The sequence below is a fragment of the Numenius arquata genome, chromosome Z (assembly GCF_964106895.1).
Source record: "Numenius arquata chromosome Z, bNumArq3.hap1.1, whole genome shotgun sequence".
Classification (NCBI taxonomy): domain Eukaryota; kingdom Metazoa; phylum Chordata; class Aves; order Charadriiformes; family Scolopacidae; genus Numenius; species Numenius arquata.
Window position 1 is genome coordinate 25,935,261 of NC_133616.1, and position 20,624 is coordinate 25,955,884.

The 20,624-nt window shown below is 44.6% G+C and overlaps 1 protein-coding gene across 1 annotated transcript; it reads left to right on the forward strand.

Annotated features, from left to right (window-relative positions):
* Window positions 1-1,700: 1,700 nt before the first annotated feature.
* Window positions 1,701-17,377, forward strand: LHFPL2 (LHFPL tetraspan subfamily member 2). Its single transcript, XM_074166758.1, has 2 exons — window positions 1,701-2,130; window positions 17,121-17,377. Exons 1-2 carry the CDS (start codon window positions 1,701-1,703, stop codon window positions 17,375-17,377), a joined length of 687 nt encoding a protein of 228 aa, XP_074022859.1.
* Window positions 17,378-20,624: the final 3,247 nt, after the last annotated feature.

Below are 20,624 nucleotides of genomic sequence, written 5' to 3' on the forward strand. Positions count from 1 at the left end.
ACCCCCTGACAAAGCTAAAAAAAACAACTGGGGATGTCTGTTTCTCGGGCATCTGACGACCCCTTTGTGTTTGGCAGCAGCGCAGCAGTGAGCTCCAGATCTGGTTCTCCACTCTCTTGCTTCCAGTTCATTGTCACTATTTGGTTTTTTTGTAAGGAAAACTTGGAAGTGCTACATTCTCATCACGGAAGGGGTAACGTGAGGGCATTTCCTGCTCCCCCCTGCCCTTGCTTTCGGGCGACGCGGTTTCGGTTGGAGCGCAGAGGCGTGTGCGATGACCCGTTTGTTATTTTGAAGCCAGTATCTGGATACGAGTTGGAAGTATAGCGATCTCTGGTTGCCTCTTGTATTAAGAGAAGTGTAACTCTGGGAATGTCATCAACTGCCGTTGAAAGCCCTGGGGAACGTTTTGCTGCAGTCTCAGCTTGCAGAGGACCGTGGAAGGGGGGAACTGAGAGGAGTCAAGAAGCTCAAGGCTGACTGGCAGTCTCTGTCTCCGGGGCTCTTGGCCACGTGGCAGCCACCGGGGCGTTTTTCCGCAGATTCCTGTTTACAGTGGCGCAAGTCACCAGAGGCTGCCAGTGCTGGCATCAGTTCACGGTGAGGCGTGTGACACACCTGCAGGCAGACTCTTTTTTTTTTTTTTTTTTTTTTTTTCTGAAACAGGGTTGCAGAGCTGGGCACAGAACCTGGGAAGCACCACTCCCACAAAACCCAGGCTTCAAAGGGATGGGCTTGGGTCACCTCATCCCAGGGCGGGCTCTCCCCAGCTGCAATCTTGCTCATCGTCTCTTGAGGCCGGGGTTGGCTCAGCTGCAGTCAGCAGAAGCCCAGAGCGTTGGAACAAGGTTCCTTCGTTGCTCCTTGGACCCTGGTGCCCATGGCACATGGAGCTGTGCCCAGCTTCCTTCCCGAAGGCGCCCCGTGCTGCCTCCCCAAACTGAAGGCAGGAGCCGCACGTCTGTGAAACTGCTTAAACGTGTACGAACATTTTGCTGGGTCACTGCCAGCAACCTTGGTAATTTCGACCTGAGAAGATGATTGGGGGGCGTGGTGGTAGGAGTGGGTGGGACAGCTGGGTTACTAAGACCTTTGCTTGCGAAGTGCTCGACAAACTCCCGGAATGGGATGGTGTAGAGCAGATACCATAAGTACGGCCGAGCAGCGGGAGATTAATCACTCCCCTGGGACAAACCCATGAGGTTTCCAGCAGGCTCTGTTTGACGGGCCCTTGCTAGAGCTTTTGCATGTTAATGTGGATCTGTGCGAGATCTTGGCTCGTTGTGGGGGTGGAAACGAAGACTTTTTTCCACTGCTGATGTGTTGTCTCTTTTTTTCTTGTAGGTGTGTGATGTCAAACAGTGGGCAGTCCTTGTGGCCTCCCCCGCCAGCCTGCAGCGTCATGTGCCAGTATGAATATTAAGAAAGAAAAGCGTACTTCAGAGCTCAGCATCCCAGAAAGAAAAAAGGAGGAACTAAAGGGAGAGAACAAATGACTGCACTGCTTGCAAAACTTGGGGCCGTTCACTTTTTCTCCTGAGAAATTTCATCTTGGCCTTTGTGAGAGCTGGAACAGCAGGCAAAGCAGCCACAGTGATTTTTCCTTGGGTCCCTTTTTTCTTTCATAATTTCATTTTTTCTGCCTTGTGCCTGGATTTTGAGACTGTCAGCTGCACTGATCAAAAGCACTGGACATCAATATGTGTCATGTCATTGTAACTTGTCGGTCAATGCTATGGACTCTCCTGAGTATTGTGGTGGCCTTCGCAGAGCTCATTGCTTTTATGAGCGCCGACTGGCTGATTGGCAAAGCAAAGCCTTCAAGCTCTGAAGATGTGGACAACAGAACGGGGGGGTCGCAGGAGCCTTACCATCCAACGCTGGGCATCTACGGGCGCTGCACCAGAATCTCCCACATGCAGCTTTCTAGACGAGACACGCTTTGTGGTCCTTACGCCGAAAACTTCAATGAGATTGCCAGTGGGTTCTGGCAGGCAACCGCTATTTTCCTAGCTGTGGGAATCATGATTCTCTGTGCCGTGGCGTTTGTGTCTGTCTTTACTATGTGTGTGCAGAGTATTATGAAGAAAAGCATTTTTAATGTCTGCGGGCTGCTACAAGGGATTGCAGGTACGTGTGCTTTGAGAGCAACTAAAGATTTTGATTTTGGGGCCATTTAACTGAAGAAATACAGTGATTTCGTCCTGTCTACAGACAGGCTGTGTTAGGCAGAACCAAAGCGTTTCTATATGGTGGTGCTTATTCAAACACAACGGAAATTTATAGCTACACAGCATGTAATGCATTGACATTGGCAGCAGGATTTCAGCCTGATGTGTGCCAAAATGAACTGACCGGTGTTGCTTTTGTTTGCTGTTCAGTTTTGTCCCTCTGTTTGAATTTCTTTCTGTAACAAAAACTTCTCTCCTTTGTTACCAGCAGAGAGCAAAGTTAATACTTGCGTTAAGGCAGTCTATCTCCCTCTCACTGCTTTAGTAAGGCTTTCTTGGACCAAAGGCAGTTCTCTCAGTGTCTCAGAGGCTTCATGACTGCAATGAGAGCAAATACCACCCCAGGGATAAGAAGAGCCTGCAGGCACACACCCAGTTCTCCAGTGCTTCAGGCGAGGCAGCCTCCCTCAAGGCTGGGAGCTTGACAAGCAATACCTTACAATAAACCCTTCCTTTAGCCAGCTTATTGTTCAGGTGAAGTTACACAGCCCAGTGAGCTTATCTTTTCACTGTCCGAGTATCAGTTGTGCTTCTCCTGGAAAGATGAATAAGTTCTACAGATTTCGTAGATTCAAGCAGAAACGCTTAAACCCATGGATTTTACAGAGATTAAATGACTGTTAGTAAACCGACATTGGAGAAGTATTTGGCTTTCTGTACTCGCCAGTGAGCTGTGGGGAGAGCCTGTCCCATAGGCAGGTTTTCATCTTTTGTGCTGTGTGCGTGTGGTTGTCTGGAGGAGGAGAGTGGTCTTCTGCCCTGCCTCTGGCAGCCCTCAGAGACCTGCGAGGAAGGAGGGAATGAGCAGGGCCACCTCCTCTTTCCCTCTTGGTGGTGCTCTTAAGCAGATGTTTTCAATTCATAAAATGGTTTTGTTACAACAAAAATAAGGGATTTTAACTTGTTTGCTTGAAATATGAATCTGACTTCTCCCCTCCCTACCTCCACTGAGGTGGCCAAACACGTCTGTGGTGGCTATACCTAGACAGGAGGTGTAATGATAGGTGTTCAACATTTATGAATCTGGTTTGCTTAGTTGAGACCTAAATTAATCTTATTCTAAAGGCACATGGGGAGGCAGGCAAAAAATGAATTTTCTGCCTGCTGCAGCCCTCCAGAGCCAGTGGTACGGGCCAGGGATTGGCTGGCACTGACTCCTAGCGTGGTGGCTCTCACCATCTTCCACTTCATGCATCCTCGGTATAAAAGTATTCTACTTATTTCATGTCACCCACAATGTAAGGTTAGTGCTTCGGGGGCAGAATTAGATCCCTGAGCTGGCTCAAGATGCTTCAGTTCACGATGGCATACAATTTGCAGATGAATTTCCTTTAGATAAAAATTACAGGTTTTGCTGTAGTCTCTCCTGGTTTACAGAATCTGCCAGAACCAGTGTGACAAGGAACCAGCTCTGCAGTGCAGATTAAGCCAGGGAAGGTTTTAGCTTCTTTCTTTCTTAGCCTGTACTTCAGAAATAACCCATGAAACCTGTTTTTCAGGAGATGACATTACTTCTTTACTGTTGGAGGGTTATTTGTATGGGAGAGATTGGCTAGCAGTGTAAGTAGATGTTTGGCATGTCAGACTTGGATCTGCTGAAAAGATTACTTACAGCTCTGATACCATCTCAAAATACCTAGTCTAACATCAAGATCAGCAGGAAGTAGGCTCTTGTATGTTAGAATACTGTTCTGGAGACCATACATTTGTGAGAAAATATGTGCAAAGACAGTTTTATGTTTTGTTATCAAACCACCTGTACCTGCAACGGGGCTTGTGTCCTCAAGAATTGAACAATACGGTCAACAAAGCATTTCTTACATGTCAGGGGATAGATCAGTCCTTTTTGAGCTGAGGATAGAAGCACTTCCTTTCTTTTAATTCAGATAAATGACACAGCATGAAACCGGGTAACAGAAGGGTCACGTTACTGAAACCGTTGCTATGAGAAGTACTCCTGCCAGTATTTGCAGCCAGGCGTCTTGTGGCTAGCAACTTGTTTTCTCAAGATTAGCTTTATTGGGTCCACTACTACTTTTGTGCCAGTAGCATTACAGCATCTGCTTACTTGGTTTAAATTATTTTCTTTATGACTTATCGCAGCTGTTAATTTCAAATTTCTCAGTTCCTGAGTTTTGGAAAATTTGCTTCAGCTTGCTTAAACAAGTTGTTCAAGGACAGTTGTCGGCATGGTTAATCCGTAAGGGATTATAGCTAGACGAATGCCCTGACCAGAGAATGAGATATAACCCTGCCTTAATCGTCTTAAGCGTAAGATCATTCTTTCAAATGTGAACACTTATGTTTTTAATAAACGTAGGAGAAGAACTCACAAAATTGTTTTGTTTATCACCCTGTATCAGTCCAATATTTGCAAGTATGTCAAACATCTCATTTTCAAAGATGAGATGCACCCATGGTAGTCATCTACAGGAACTCAGGATCTTGCAGACTTAATCTCATTTAAAATCTCTTTGTCTTTGCAGTGGAGATTTAATATAATTAAAAACATACAAGAAGTTCATTTATTCCTGGAATTCATAATGAAAAAACAGTAACAGACACCGGATATATCTTTTCAGTATAGCAACACTGGTTGTGACCTGGATGATGCCTACGGTGAAATTACAGAACAGAAAGCAACATCTCTTCTGTTATGGCCCTTGGACAAATGCGCAAACTCTCATTTAGGTCAACAGGAAAGAGCCCCCCACAAATCTGGTCCTTAGAGGGTTTTTTTTTGTGGCAGAAAATTACAAAGAAAAAGCCATAAAGAAAGAAAATATGGCTCTCGTTTAAACTCTTGTAATTTCCTTGTTATAGAGCAAGACCTTCTACCACTTATTTTCAGACTGCAGCACCTTTCATTCTGGAGCTGTAGAAACAGTAATCATTGGCCCTGGTTTTGGAGCTGTTTGAGGATTGTTTCATCAGGAAAAGCATCTTTTCCCTACAATAGAGAGTGCAAAGAGTGGAGCTATGTAATTAAATAGATAATTACTACCCAGCAGCAAAAAGACCAGGGAGACTTTCATTTGAATGTCTTTTTGGGAAAAGTACTCTATTTTTGCAGTCTGTGAATCACTTGAAATGCAGAGGCTAGAAGAGGCAGCATGTTATTATACAGTAGCTAATAAGAACCAATTCAAAGTACATTTTCACATTAATAATCTAGTTATAGGAAGTAAATACAACTAGAGACACTAGATCATAATCATAGAATGGTTCAGGTTGAAAGGGACCTTAAAGATCATTGAGTTCCAACCCCCCTGCCATGGGCAGATATAACTAGATTTCCCATTGACATATCTTGGTATGCATATAGGGTAGTGGCATATGTGTTTACAAGTCTTAGTTGGGCTTGGGTGCTTCACTTTAGTGCTTAATAATATAATCTAAACATAACCTGGACAGAGCCTAAACCAGATTTGGTTTCCATCTCTGACACAGTTTCCTTGGTGAAGTTCATCAACTTGGCTTTTTTTTTTTTGGCTTTTTCTTGACTTTTTTTATTCTTTTAATTTTTTTTCCTACCTCTAAGGGCACAGCTGGGCAGAGCTGGCCCCCGGTGTCGTGGCTGGGCAGATATGGCCCCTTTCCCACAGCCTGACTTTGCCGGTGAGCCACAACCCACCAGTGTGCCGACCCTGTGCCGGGAGGCGGAAGCTAAATAGCAGCAAGTACATTATCTCAACCACAAAAGTCGAGCAGACCCCCGCGTTTCCTTGTGGGGAGCCACACCATCGTGGGCCTGGGAAGGCTTCGGGGAGAGCGGAGGAGGAAGGCTAGTGGCGTGCCAGGGAGGCGGCTGGGTTTGGGAGTTCAGCGTCTGTTACTCCAGGGCTGCATTGCCAGGCAGGTTGATTGAAAGGGCATAAAATAGCTGCTCCTCTCTAAAGTCTTTCCAGAGTGCTGGTGGCTTCATCTGATAGGCCTCTCGCAGGTCACCCCCCCCTCCCTCACCACTTTCTCTGTTCATGGTCCGCTGTCTCCTAGCTCAAGTGGGGCTTGACTAAATGGGTTTCTGAGAGACAAGTGAAAAAAACCCAGCATGTAAAAATTGGGTTGCATCGGTCAGGAGACCAGCTGTGTCCCAGCCACGTGCCGAGGGGTGTCTCTGGCTCGGTCGGGTGAACGCATGGCTGTGTGCTGCTGCCTTGTGGCTGAGCAGCCTGGGCCAGGCTGGCAGTTACGCCGTTAGCAGATATACATCCAGTCAGCCAAACCAGAGGTTTGTGTCTTCAAAGACCACTGCAGGTGGGCCAGGAGCATTAGGCTTCCCCTGGCCACTTCGTCAGAGCCTGTCTGCTTGGGCCCAGATGTTTGCTGCGAGTTTTGGGCTTCCCTCCCTCACCCCAGCAGTTTCTCCTCCAGTATTGCTGGGGAATGACTTGGCTTCTTTCTTTCCAGGGTCCTGCTTTAGTATTCTCCTCTCATCACCCAAGGCTGAGGTTTCCTTAACATTTCACCCTACTTTGTTCCTGCCCAGCATTTCCTCTTGTACCCCTGCTTTGCTCTGGGAGGCTGTTTTCCACCCTGGCCCTTGTCCTGCCCAGTCCCAAGCAGTGACATCTCTTCCATGGTACTTCGTGTTTTCAGGTGTCTCACAAGCTCTCCTATGTTCATTCCTCTGTCCTTTCCATGATTTCTTATTTTTCCCCTTTTATTACTATTCATGTCTTCCCCTGTTCCTGCTGTGGTATCTTGGGGAGTTCCTCCATCAGAAACTACCACAGTCCCTGGACAATATTACAGTTCCAGGAGTGCAGCTTTACCCTCAAATGCAAGGAAACTTCTCCACAATTTTCTAAAATGAAACAGAGTTTGAAGGCAGCTGTGAGAGGGTTTTTTTACATCTCTTGCACTAAGAAACAGCTCAGCGTGTTATACTTATTGGTCATCATTTCCGTTTGGGAGGCTGGGTGATTAGAAAGGTGGCCTCAGCAGAGCGTGATGGGAACCACCTGAAGGGGAAGAGGATCTGGAGCTGCTTGTGGGGGTGTATGAAGTAGGATCCGGCCCTGCGGCTGCCTGCTCCTGGCTGTTGGAAGGTAAGGAGGCCATTGGGAGTTGTGGAGGAGGAAGTAGGAGGTCAGCCAGGGCTTTCCTCGGAGAGGGGAGAAAATGCAGAAGGAGCAGTTAGCTGCTGTGGAGGGGGCACGAGGCTGCCAGAGTTCTTTGATGCTCAGAGTGTCATGCGAAAGGTCATGATGGTTGCCGAGTAGTTTAGGATATTCAGTTGTAGGCAGCAGCACGCTGTAAAAAAGACCATTTTCTCAGACTCCGAGAAAGGGCCAAGCTGGCGAGCAAGGAGGAAAGCACCTTGTGAGCTCACGTTGCTGCAGGCGACGGAAGCTGTTGCTCGGCCGGGGAGCCCAGGCAGCAGGAGAGCAGAGTGAGAGTGGTTTTGCCCTCGAAGGCAAGGAAACTTCTTGTTTGTCTTTCTAAAATGCAGAGCATGCATTTTTCAAAAAGTATATTTCCTTTTGGATTCCGCTCACAGTTTTTCTTTTCTGATGCCAGAATTCTGAATTCTTGGGGTGGGAAGAAAGAAAAAAGTGGGGGAGGGGGATTTATAATGGAAATCCTGACAGTCTGAACTGCTTTTGCTGTCTGCGGTATAGTGCTTCCTGTAACCTATATGGCCAAATGCCAGCATGACATCTAATACACACTTGGCTGCTGAAAGTTCAAGCGAAGGGGACTGCTGTGTTGGAATATGCCAGGGAAGGAAAATTGAGTTCAAGTACTAAATTGCTGTTGAGCCTGAGGGAGAGTATTAGTAACTTCAAAGAAATAAAGTGAGATTTCAGTGTTCTGTTAGATTTGGAGGCCGGCTCATCTCCTGCATTACCAAGGTGGGCATGTGGGAACCTGACAACACCCAGCAGATTGTAAACAGAGTGGAAAAATAAACCAAAAATACAGGTTTTCAGTGATTAAGTTTGGCAGCTGATTTTCTCAGCAAGCATAAATCTCTTCCATCAAACAGTGCTCAGTGTGAGACTCTCACGCTACCCACTGAGAAGTGTTTTACTGTGGCGCATGTGCACACCGAGGTCCCTTACCTCTGCTGGCATAGGTGAGATGCTGAGAACTTCTTTACACCCCTTTCCTGGCCATGCGGGAGTAAGAGAGTGCTGTCTGTCCCCCAAGACGCCAAGGGGGTAGCAGGAGCGTCGGATTTTTGCTTGAATTTTTGCTTCCAGGCCTCAGAGCCAAGACTGATGCTGCTGTTTGCATATAGGATGCAAACACTAGGAAAATATTTAAACTCAAGAAATGCTGTGTTTTTACTCAGATGAAAGAAGAAAGATGAGAGTGACTCTTTCAAGACAGAAGGCTAATTTATGCTTAGCTCCTGTCCTTGGTGTGCCTGGTGTAGTGATGAAGGAAATCGGTGGTTTTGAGCTTTGCTTCCTTCCTCAACTGCACTCTGCTGCTGTACGACCCATGAAGCCATCCAAAATTTTTCCCTTCCTGCCTCCCCTTCCCCTTTTCCTTCTTGCTGAGCCTTAGATCATCTGCAGCTCCTTCCCCTGCAACCCCCAAGATCTCGTTAATGCTGTGGGATCAGCATTGAGGAAAGGTGGCCTTTTACCTCTTTGCTTAAGCCAAGGCAGGTTGTTGCTTTGTCCTCATTTAAAGGGCTACGGTCAGCAGGTGGTGGATTTCACTCCCTTTCTGCTGATTCAGCACAAGTGATTGATGGTTTGGAGGTCGTGGCGCTCACTGCTTAAACAGCAGGGGAAAAGGTTATGGTGAGTGGTATGAAATGTACTGGGTCTTCTCCTCTGCTTCTTTCATGGACAGAATAATTGATGTGGCCTGATACTTCCTTTCCTGACTCAGTAACCTCCTGAATTTACCATCCACAGCTGAGCTTCTCATTTCACAGCTTCAAGCCTTTTATTGGGCTGTCCTAGATTAAAAACACTCAATGCTTCATTGGCTTTTAAAGTAGAATGTGAGAAGTGACCAGCCCTTGCAACTGTGCCTGAGCAGTGGTCCTACGACTGGAGAGGTCTTCAGTTACCTCTGCATTGCTGAAAACTTATAAACATTTGGCTTTTCCCCTATAAGGTGCTTTATCTTGACTTAATTGCAGGGTTAGCATCCACCACACAGGAGCTCCTTTAGGGTGGTGACATGACTCCACGTGGCTGATGGGCAGCAAAGAGGCAGTGGTGTCATTTCAGGGCTTGGGGCTGATCTTACTTTGAGCCTCTGCATTTCCTTCCCTCCCAACTAATGGGCACCCTCACCACACGTATAAAAATTATTAAAAGCTAATGGTGAATTTGCCCTTCCCTCTCCTAAAAACAGGAGTCTGCAGAGTCATGTTTCATTACAGAGAAGTCCAGGCAGTTAGATCACACTAATATTGAATAAACCAAACCCTGAATCCCCCATATGATGTCATTCTGCCAAAACAACCCATGTCAAGCTGATGAACTGACTTATTTTGGTGTTTTTCTGTAGGTAGCAAAACATACTTAATAGTTGTCTCCCACCAGTAGCCCTCTGCACTGTAGTCCTGTCCCTGTTTCCAGGGTCATCAGTAGGGCCATCAGAATTTTACATATGTTTGCATAGGTTTGGTTATGAATGAGCGTCTTTGATTTGCTTAATAAATGGGAAAAGACACATAAGCAAATGGTATAGATAATTTACTGTTGAAAAGAGTGGAGATATTATCCTTTTCCTTAGCTTGGGGAAGGCAGTGGTTAGGGAACTGCTTTTTCTTCTGGTAACTGCTTACCCTTATATGACCCTGAGACAATTCTAAAGGGAAAAAAATATCTGTGCAGGTTTTAAGCCATCACCTGTTTATAAACAATTCATTCTTCTGCCTCAGCTTAGGGTATCCCAGGCACACTGAAATCTCTATAAGGCTGCAGTCCTCTGAAGCGATTGCAGGTATGGACCTTGCCTCGGAGCACAGTCCACCAGCAGCCCTCCCCACCCTCAACAGCCATGCTTCCAACTTATCCCAGATCCACTCTGCTTGTGCAAACCTGCATTGAGTGTAGTGTCCAGGTAGGCTTTTTTAAAGCGTTTATCTGTTTGATGTTATGAACTTTTCTTTCATTTTTCGTGCAGTGTTTCCAAAAGGGCCACAGGCCGACTCCAAGGCTCTAGGGCTTGCAGAGTCTCCCCTTTGTTTTTGGGCAAAGACCTTCTTGCCTCTGGTCAGCTGCTTGTGTTCAGTGGGTCTGGCAGTCATCCAGGAGGATGGAGAGCATCCTGTGCAGTTCCCCTCCAGCATCTCAGCACTACCCTCACCCTTTTCCTACATCCTACATGTGGAGTGCCGAGACCACCACATCAGCTGGCCTACGTCCACCTCGTTAGCTCTCATCTGATTAAAATGGGATTACTGAATCATTTCACGGGGCTGAAGGTGTTTGTTACCCAGCTGCTGAGTAGGAGGCTGGCGCTTCGGTTGTCTGTCGGTGGCTGAAGCGGTCAAAAGCATGCAAATGGCAACCTGGTAGTATTCTGCTTGGGGTAGGGGTTTGTCAGGGATAGTTTGCATATGTGAAAGCCTTCTTGGGTTAGGCCAGCGTAGTACATCTGTATGAATACTTTACACGTGAAATTGCTCAGGTATTCAGGTAGCTTATTGGCACATTTGGGAATATGAGCAATAAAGCCAGGTTTATTTTGCCCGGCTGGTACAATGCCCTTGGGCTGGGCGTTTATCTCCTGTGGTTGCGCAGGAGAGGAGAATGACCAGGATCGCTGCCACTGAGGAAGCCACCGGCCTGCACGGTGTTGTGCAAGGCTAATCCCTCCCGGCCTTCACCCTTTTTCGCTTCCTCTCCTGAAAGGTTGTTGCTCAGCTGTGCCTGCTCCATGGGAGCCGGTTGCAGTGCCACCTCATTGATCACAGCTGCTTAATTTCCTGTTTCTTCAGCAGCATTTAAAAGCTTTTTTGCTATTTTTCTAGGAAATGAGAAGATAGTTTCAGGCTTTGCAATGGAAATTGGCTTTGTTAGTGTATGCTGTTGTTTAATATGGCACAACAGCAGCTGCACAGGGGACTGTCAAAACTAAATAGAATGCATTCACTTAGCTAAACAAGCATCTGCCTAACCCCTGTCTTGAAAGTTGCTTCCATGGATGGAATGAAAAAGCTTTTACTCAGATCTGACCCCAGCATGTAATGTGACATACAAATGCCCAGAACGATAGATTGGTCTGCTGGTTTTCCACAATGTCAGCCTGGCAGCTGACACTGTATAAAAACAGGAGGAGTGATTGCTGCAGTTCCAGGTCCTTAAAAGGGGAAAAGTTCTTGGCGCACAGATACAAAAAGGCTTCTTCTATAGAAAAAGCATTATTGACTGTCTTCAGAAACGTTGTAGCACGGGGGTGCAGTCTGCTCTATTTATATCGATATTTCACAGTACGCTGTAACGTTTTGCTTTGGCATTTTGGGAGAAAGGAGTTGCTTTTACATCGTTTGAATATAGAATGGCTGGTGTTTAATAGGTTGTCTGTGTTGTAATCAATCAGGAAATATATTTTAGTCTAATCCAATAAAACCTAAATCTCATCTGAATTCTGTATGTCTTAAGGCTTGTTTTTGAAAGCAGATAGTTAGGGATTGATAATAAAATATTATGTGGGCAAATTGCCTTCAGTGAAAGATGGGAAAATGTTCTCTGCTGACAGACGTAAAGAGTTTTAGATGAGGTCTCTGGATAAAAGAGTAATTTAAATAGTTTTCTGTTGTCATTCCTGGGCATCTGGCAGCACCGTGTAGCATTCTTTCAGACCTCTGTTTTAAGGAAGCCTAAGAGGAAAGGTAACTGAGAGCTTGCAACAACTAACAAAAAGGAAAATGTAATTATGAAAAATTACCATGATAAGTTAAAGAAGTGGGATGGAGCTAATTAAGAAGTAGTAGCAAGAGTACGTGTACAGCAGAAGCTGCACTCCCAACACTGAAGTTGTGCTCAGAGAGGGGGTAAAGTCTATACCAGAGCAAGCCTGCGCTCTGTGAGCCTGTAGAGGAGCACAGTGGAAAACAGCTTGTAATGTTTTCAAAATGAATTTGTTCCTCCCAGCAGGGAGAACAAACAGCAATACTTCCACAGGTAGATTGGCTGTGAATTAAAACTCTCATTTACTGCATGTCAGCATGAAGAACTGAAAGGATTTGTTGCAGAAAACTTTTCTTCAGACAGAGCACTCAATTTTTGTTCTCTGTTCTTCCTCTGGAACATTGCCCTCTCTTCAGAGATACTGGGACAAGAGCAAAAACCGATGTATTAAGAAAAAGAAATCTCTATCATGAATATTTACTATCCTTCTGCAATATACATCTCAGGGCAAACTGTCGACATGAGATAATTGTTGCTTTATCACATTATGCTGGCATAAAATTATACAACACAAAACTGAGCTTGGTACTGCTATGGCTAACAAAAGCTTAAGTGCTTTAATCTTAATTTACAGCATTACATGGCTTAGAAAGCTGCACAATACAGATTAAATGCAGAAGTAGTATTTGAGTGAGTCAAGTGTAAGAATAACTGAATCGAATTCAAGAAACCTGGGAATTATAATAGTCAATCAATCCAGAGAGCAACTTTTATATACAGATCTGTAGACTGTACTAGGAGCTGGTCTTGTGTTCCTGTGCGCTGTGCGTATGAGCGCATGCCAGGAGTAAGGCGCGTGGCTCCGCTTTCCAGCCCCTTGTGAGCTCCAGGCCACGCTCTCCACCCTGTTTCATTCCCTGGCAAGGTACTTTGCTCCTGGCTCAGTGCGGCCCTTCCGGCGCCCTCCTCTGCCTTTCCCCCGGGGACTCTTCGAAGACAAAGCTTCACGCACCGATGCGGGTTTCTGCTGTCCACGAGCAACTCAAAACCCACGTCTCTTCCTTCAACGTTTCTCTGAAGACTGTCTGTGGATGTGATGATGCTATTGCCAGTATGCTGTTCGAGGTTGTCTCGCTTGTGCCTTGTGCTCCATCTGTGTGTCTCCTGTCTGAAAAGCAGATTGTCAGCTACTGGAGGCAGGAACTGTGAGCAGAGCTGGCAGGCTCTGTGGTAATGCAAATAAATAACCGAAATGAGGGAACTGCAGGCAGGCGAGCCCTGGGGACTGAGCAGCAGCCACAGAAAGACAGGGATATAAGCAGTTAAGCTTAAACTTCTGTCAAAGAAGCAAAGAGACGTAAGGGACCTCACCAGGCTCTGCCCTGTAGACACTGATATGGGAAATCAGTGCTGAGAATTAACCATATTTTTTTCCCCTTGTGGATCATCTGGCCACAGACTGTCGTCTCAGTGGGTTTTGCTCAACTGCAGCTTCTTGTACGTGTGTTAGATGTAGATCAAGGCCACGCTGTTTGCTGTAGAAACAGCCCTCTGGTTTTTTCATGTTGCATAAAATGGTTGTGCGGTGCTCCTTAGGTCAAAGGTGGAAGAGCACAGAGACTGCAAAGCCTTTCGTATTGCATTTAACCCTTTTGCCTGTTTAAAAGCAGACCGTGACTTTCCAAGCAGCACCACAACTTCTGCCCTTGCTATCTCTGCTGTGTCTTTATCTTATTCTTTCCACATGGGCATTTTTCCTTCCCTTCCTTCTTCATCCCTGTTCCCAGGAGCAGAGGAGTGTTTCTCTTTGTGGAGTCTCTGGAAGCTGCTGCTCTGGTTACAAGTAGTTGGACAGATAAGTGCCTTGGATTGCTGGCTTCTGCTTAGCCCATGATTTGCTCTGTTGGTGGGTGGTAAAGCATCTTCTGTCTATTTTGTTTAAGCTGCAGGAGTCATTGAGATGAGCTCTGTAGCCTGTGACTGTTTATTTTGTAGTTGCTTGGAAGCAGGAGGAAAAGCTTCTCTTGATCTTTTCACTCGAGCACCCATTTTTGGGCAGGTAGGGAGAGTGGGGAAGGGATCTATGCACCCTGTGCAGCTCAGCCATTGCGCTGGGTGTTGGAGCTTTGAGCTGAATACGCGATGAGGAAATCTGTGCCTCTCCACTCGCCGTTAGTGTGTGTGAAATCCAAGGAGTGATGTTTTTGTTGTGGATATGTTGAATTGGCTTGGTTGAATCATCCATCTTTATTCACTTTTCCTAGCAAGTACGAACCAGGTATTAATGAAATGAGAAATGATGGTAAATATTAGTGATAGTGAGAAAAGGTGCATGTCCTGAGAAGCTTTCTGTCTGCCCTGAAATGGAGTAGTAGAAGGTAGGTTTGGTAGTGAAAACATAACTTTTTTTTTTTTTCTTTTATTATGCTAGGCCAGTATAGCATTCACAGAGTTAGCTAAGGGAAAAATCGGGTGAGACTCTAACCATATTCGAGTCCGTAGTTAAGACTTTTCTCCAAATTTTGTTTTCATCTGTGAGAAAACAGCTGAAATTATCAAATTATGGGCTGTCGTCTAATATTTCTACACTTACCAAAAAAATTTCAATTCAGTAAAGTCCTGATGACTACACTTGACAGCAGGGCTGCAGCCTTTTGGGGGGGTTGAGTTTTGGGTAATGCCTTTTCAGCTCGGGACGTACATACTATGAAGCAGTAGCTTTCAGGAGTTGTTCAGTGCTCTAGTTTTGGTAAAAAGAGGTGGGTGTAGTTTCTCAGTCCTGCTTGTGTCTCAGCCACAAGCCAGGTTTGCTGTTAAACTTAGACTCTCTAGGCTTGCGAGTGATGGAGTGATAAATTTTTAAAACTTCCTTGTTGGCAGCAGCTACATTGGCATTTCAGCTCCGGCTTCTTAATTCAGTGATGGTGATTTTTAACTACCAAAGGGCTTGTGATCGTTAGAGAAAATGGCAACTAGCCCATACCAGTGTACAGTCAGAAAAATACATAGCATGGTCATGCCAGTAACGCAGAACAGGAAACTAGTGATGAGTAGAGGAGAAGGAACTGCTGGTGTTTAGTCTGAAACAGCTGCTGGGCTCAGCAGGATGAAAGCACAGCTTATCCAGGTCTGTCCAAGATAAAGCAATACTTTATACTTAATGTAGTTTGGCCAATCAGCCAGGAAACACTGCATAAAAATTGTCATTGGTTCTTAAATGTAAGCAAAGATGAAATCCCTTCACAAGAGAATGGATATCACTCGCTAATGGATTTTGCTGCCCCAAAGAATAATGACATTCAGTTCATTCATGCCCATGGTGTTGTGTCATCGTTAGAAAAACGCTGGAGGAAGGACTTTCTTTTGTGAAATGTCTGGCATTCATAGACATTAATTTTAGACAGTTGGATGATGGGGTTTGCATTTTGTGTACTTTAACTGCTTACTAGCTAGGACACAGCTTTTCTTCCTGAGTGAGGAAGTTTTCTTGTATCTGGCTGAATTTCTTTAAACAAACAATTAGGGAAACCGAACATGCCACAGAACAGGCTAGTCTGACTGAATAGAAGAAGATGCAAACAAGTCTTTACAGCTGTTCCTGGTAATCTTCTTAGTACAGGGAAAAAGAAGAACTACTTGGTAGAAATTTCAGGATTAGATAAAATCTAATGGATGAACAAGCACCATACATAAAAACCACAACTTTCAGCCCACTGCTAGATGGTAACAGCACCTTTACCAGCTATTTTTGTCAAGGTGCCAGGTTGAATAAAGGGTTTTACAGTGCAGGACAAATAAATAGTATTAATGGGATTTGGAAGGCTGTATTCATTTTCTGGATAAACTGATTGTGTTTAAGCAAAAACTACTTTTCATAATTCTTCCTGTTCTTCTGAGTAAAATTTTAAACAAAACAGAAAGTAAATTTTGATACCTATGAGCTGCCCTGATGTTTAGCTCCTCCTTACATACCTTGCAGGAGGGAGATCTGTCATTTTTTCAGCCAGGCCCGTAAGAGAGCAGTGTCGCCAGCAGCACATTAGGCATTTTGATTAAATCTCTCGGCATTGCGCAAAGACCCATCATGTGTGCAGGGACTGTAATGTGAATTTTAATTTCCTAAAGGAAGCCCTTCACTGCTTAGATAAAGAGTGGTCCTCAGAGGAGAGACAGCTAGGAATATGAGAGATGATCAGCCAGGCAAACCATCTACTCTGAGGTTTTTACTTCCAGCCTGAGGCACAGGGTCTCTGGGGAGTTGAGGCTTTTACTCCTGCGTCGCTAGAAACGTGCTTTCCTTCTGCAGCCGTCGATCGCCTGTTTAGAGGATCCCGGTGTTACCCACGCACTGGTTATTGTGGGTACTTCCACCTGTTTGTTTGGGGCTGACTCCAGAATCCCTTCGTTACGAAAGCAGCTTACTGAACTAGCAATATTATTTTTGTGCTACGCCATAATGTGACCAAACAAGCAGGTGCAGTGTGAAATTATTATTTTTATATTTAAATTATTATATTATTTTATATTTAAATTATTGTATTTATTTATTATTATTATTTCTTTTTCCAGGCAAGAAAATCAATGTAGGAAAAATCCACAGGAAAAAAGGCAAAAGTGTTTATGATGAATGACTAAATAAAGCTGAATGAGGGCTAGCTGAACACAAACTCAAAAGTGGAGGCAAACATTCCTAAGGATTTGAAAAGTGCAAATATAAACAGTAGGTTGAGATGCTCGAATGTTTTGCAAGCTCCATGAGAAAACAAAGGATGTAGAAGGAATACGGAGACTGAAAGGAGGATTTAGGCCATTATCATATGAAATAAGCCTTTTGTAAGAAAAAACACAAGGTAGCTCCACGTTAAGGTAGAGCACTGCATGGTGTACACTAGGAAACAATCAGTAGTGGAAGGTTGGATGGATGAGGATGAGTCTTCTCCTCCTAATCCTGGTATTTAGGAGTAAGGAGTGACCATGATAACCGTTACTACACGTGTTGCATTTGGTGCTAAACTGAACATCTGTTAAACTTCTGTCTTTCTGTTTTTATTTCTAGGCCTCTTCCTTATTTTAGGCTTGATACTTTACCCTGCCGGTTGGGGATGCCAGAAAGCAATAAGCTATTGTGGACCTTACGCTTCTGCTTACAAACTAGGAGACTGCTCCTTGGGCTGGGCTTTCTACACAGCCATTGGTGGCACTATTCTGACGTTCATCTGTGCGGTCTTCTCGGCGCAAGCTGAAATAGCCACATCCAGTGACAAAGTGCAAGAAGAAATAGAAGAAGGAAAAAACCTTATCTGCCTCCTTTAACGCCAGCGGGGAAAAAACACCAGTGCCTGGATCTTAATCTGCTTTCCATTGACTGGAAAAGCAGATCCGCTTACCCGTTTCCACCATTTGTGTGACTGAGCCCCATGCATTCCAGCCCTGAACTACTGAAATGGTCTTTCTTCCTTGCTGGGCAATGAGGATCAGAGGAAGGATCCAGAGAAAGCAGAATGTAAATACTTGGGGATATTTTTAGTTTCATTCTATGATCAGGACATAGTGGAATATATTAATCTGGCTGGGGAGGTGAGGAATCACGTGTATATAGCAGGAATGTTGTTGTTATAGCTGACAAATTCTGATTGATCGGATTGCCTTACCCACCTTGGTCACTTTGAAGAATTTGGATTTAAAATTTTAAAAGCCAGCACATTTATTTTTTTTTTTTTATCATACAAAAGAGAAGCCTATTTTAGTTAGGCTTTGTTTCTAAGGGCTCCCCTCACCTGTGAATATTCCACCACCACCTGGTTTGGTACCATACTTTTCATTGAGGTGCTTTTTGGTACTGGACTGACCTAAAAATACAGTGCCTTCTCAGATAGTAAGTATACCTTGGAGAGAGCAATGTTGACGTGACGCCAAGTTTACACCAATCTTAAAGCATTTAAAAAGTTGAGTCCCTGCCAGGCTTCTTTGTCTCGAAACTTACAGTGCAAGGTGTGCACCACTTGTTACGTAGCAAGTAAATGATTTTGTTTCCATTGACTAAACAGAGAAGCTGTTCTTACATTGGCTTTCACCTGATTCTGATAAAATTGTTTGAAATAACCATTGTTAGAAATATTTCTACAGCCTTTATTAAAAGTCCTGAAATCCCAAGCAAATGAGAACTCCCCACAGGACAGCTGGGCGTTACCTGTGAATGCCAACAGCCTAGCCTGGGCTGTAGCCTCTCCTGAAAATGTAGAACACACGTTGAACTTCAACAGTATTATTCTTTTTCTTGCCAGTGAAACCTCATTCCTAGTCTACAGATCAGTCTGTCTCATGACCCAGAGCCACATGAGTCCTTAAGAAATTTACATTTTTCAGGAAGTCTTGCCAAATTCTACAAGGCTGGGAAGATCTCTTCCCTTTTTTTAAAACCACACGTAGTATGGACCTTTTTCCAACTAAATCAGCAGAACTAAAAACAGACCTTGCCACAAATGACATTCCTTTCTCAAAGGCAGTTGGTTGTATTACTTGTGGTGTTGCATCACTTACTAGAACTACTTCTGAAAACAAATTTAAAATATATTTTAAAAAACGAAGGAATGGTGCAACTGTGCCATATGAGCGTTGGGGATAATTCATCTGAGAAGTAGTTCTAATGCAACACTAAGTGAATTTTAGACTCCTCTTCCTTACGTCTTGTTAGCTTAACATCTCCCTGTGACAATGTTACTCTCCGTCACTTCACTCTATAATATGGAGCAGAGATTCTTGTTTGTGCCATTAGTTATTTATAGGTATTAAAAAAAATGCTGTTACTGTACAGGTAGATACCTGACTACAGCACACTGCTGAAGGGACTGGCAATACAAGAGCTGTTCAGCAGGCAAGGACCACCAGCCCAGGGCGAGCCAGGAGCACGGGTGAGCACTAGCAGTGGTGGTGGTGGTGGTGGAGCAGCCCTCGGTCCCTGCTCAGACACCGCCTCGGCCCGGACTATCTGTGGAGCAAACCAGGGCCAGCTGCCAGCCTGCGCCTGTCCCTGTCCGGGGCACCTTCCAGCCACGGGTGGGATGGATGTGGGGGTGATCTCTGGGCTGCTCTGCAACAAACAAGGCCAGCTTCTGCTGGTATTAAAAAGAGATTGTTTTAATCTAGCCTCTTCCTGCCTTCACCTGCTCCTGACACCCGCTTCCACCGTATTTTAGTGTAAAACGGGTAAATCACTTTTTTAAAAAATATTTAATTTTAAAAAAAACACAAAAGTTATGGTCTGGAACCATTTCTACCAACTGCCTGCACAAAGCAAGATGTGATTTAGCACAAAGTGACTTTCACGAAGCGGTGTCTCAAGGATGAAAATCACAGCTGGCATGTCCTGTCCACACCGGTGGTCTTCTCCTTGGCTTTTTTTTCCCTGTACACAGAAGCATCCCCTCTGAAGGGCAGGCACTTGGCTGTCCCTCGGGCCCAGCAGAGCCGCCAGGCCTGGCAAGGGGAGTCACACCGTCCTTGTGGTGTTCCTCCTGAGCCCTCTGCTGGAGTGTGCACCACAGAGGCTGGGCCACCAGTTGGGAAAGGAGGCGCGGGGGGCGGGGGAGAGGGTGCGCAGGAAGAGTAAGAATAGCATATAGATCAGGTAAGAATTAATTATGAAATAGATTTAGGGTTTTAGCTTTTCTTAGGTGGGTAGCAATCGAGCGTCCACGTCACCACTGCCCATAAATCTTGACACAATATTAGGGTGACAAATGCTGCTTTGGCTTGAGCACTTGATCAGTCAGAATAAGGTCAGTTCTTCCAAAAGTTATAGAGGGGATACTGCTTTGCCTTAGAAGTAAACAATGATCAACCTTCATTTACGTTACTAGCTGACCTCTGCTGTGATCTACAGAACGCTTGAAAAATTTTTAATAGTGCAGTTTTTAAGTACAAAGGAGATATTTTCAGTGGCATGTTTTGCTTTTGTTTGCATTTGTAACCAAGAAGAACCAGCTTTTCTGCTTGTTGCTGGTATTACTATCAACTTGCGCTGCGACAACATAATCAACTAACTTGCAAGAATATCCATGTTCATCACATAGCACAGATAGAAGACAGGCTGGGAAGAAATAACAGAAAAAAAAAAATAATCAGAATTTCTTTTCTCAGGGTTCTGTTTTTCTAGCAAGTGATAAGATGGTATATATTGCAGATTTTTTTTTTCTGGAGGTTGTTATCAGGTGTAGGGTGCACTCACTAAACTTGACAGCTGTTTAAAGTTGTTCCTGAAGTTCACCTCAGCAGTAGCTTTCAAAGGTATTTGGGGGAAAAAAAAAAAAAGAAAAACACCGAAAGAAAAAAGAAGAGAAATCAGCTTAAAGCTAATTTAATTAATTTCATGAGGGGGCTGCGGAGTGTAACTGCTTCTCAATGTACATGCACTGCGTAGGCTCTAGAAGAATTTGCTGTGGATTCTTTAAAACCTGTGTGCCAATTAGTTTAGTTTAACTTTGGTTTTGTGGTATTGAAGAATTCTTCAAACATCTGTGGTTTGATCAACTTCGTAAACCTGTACTCTGTAAAGTGCCAT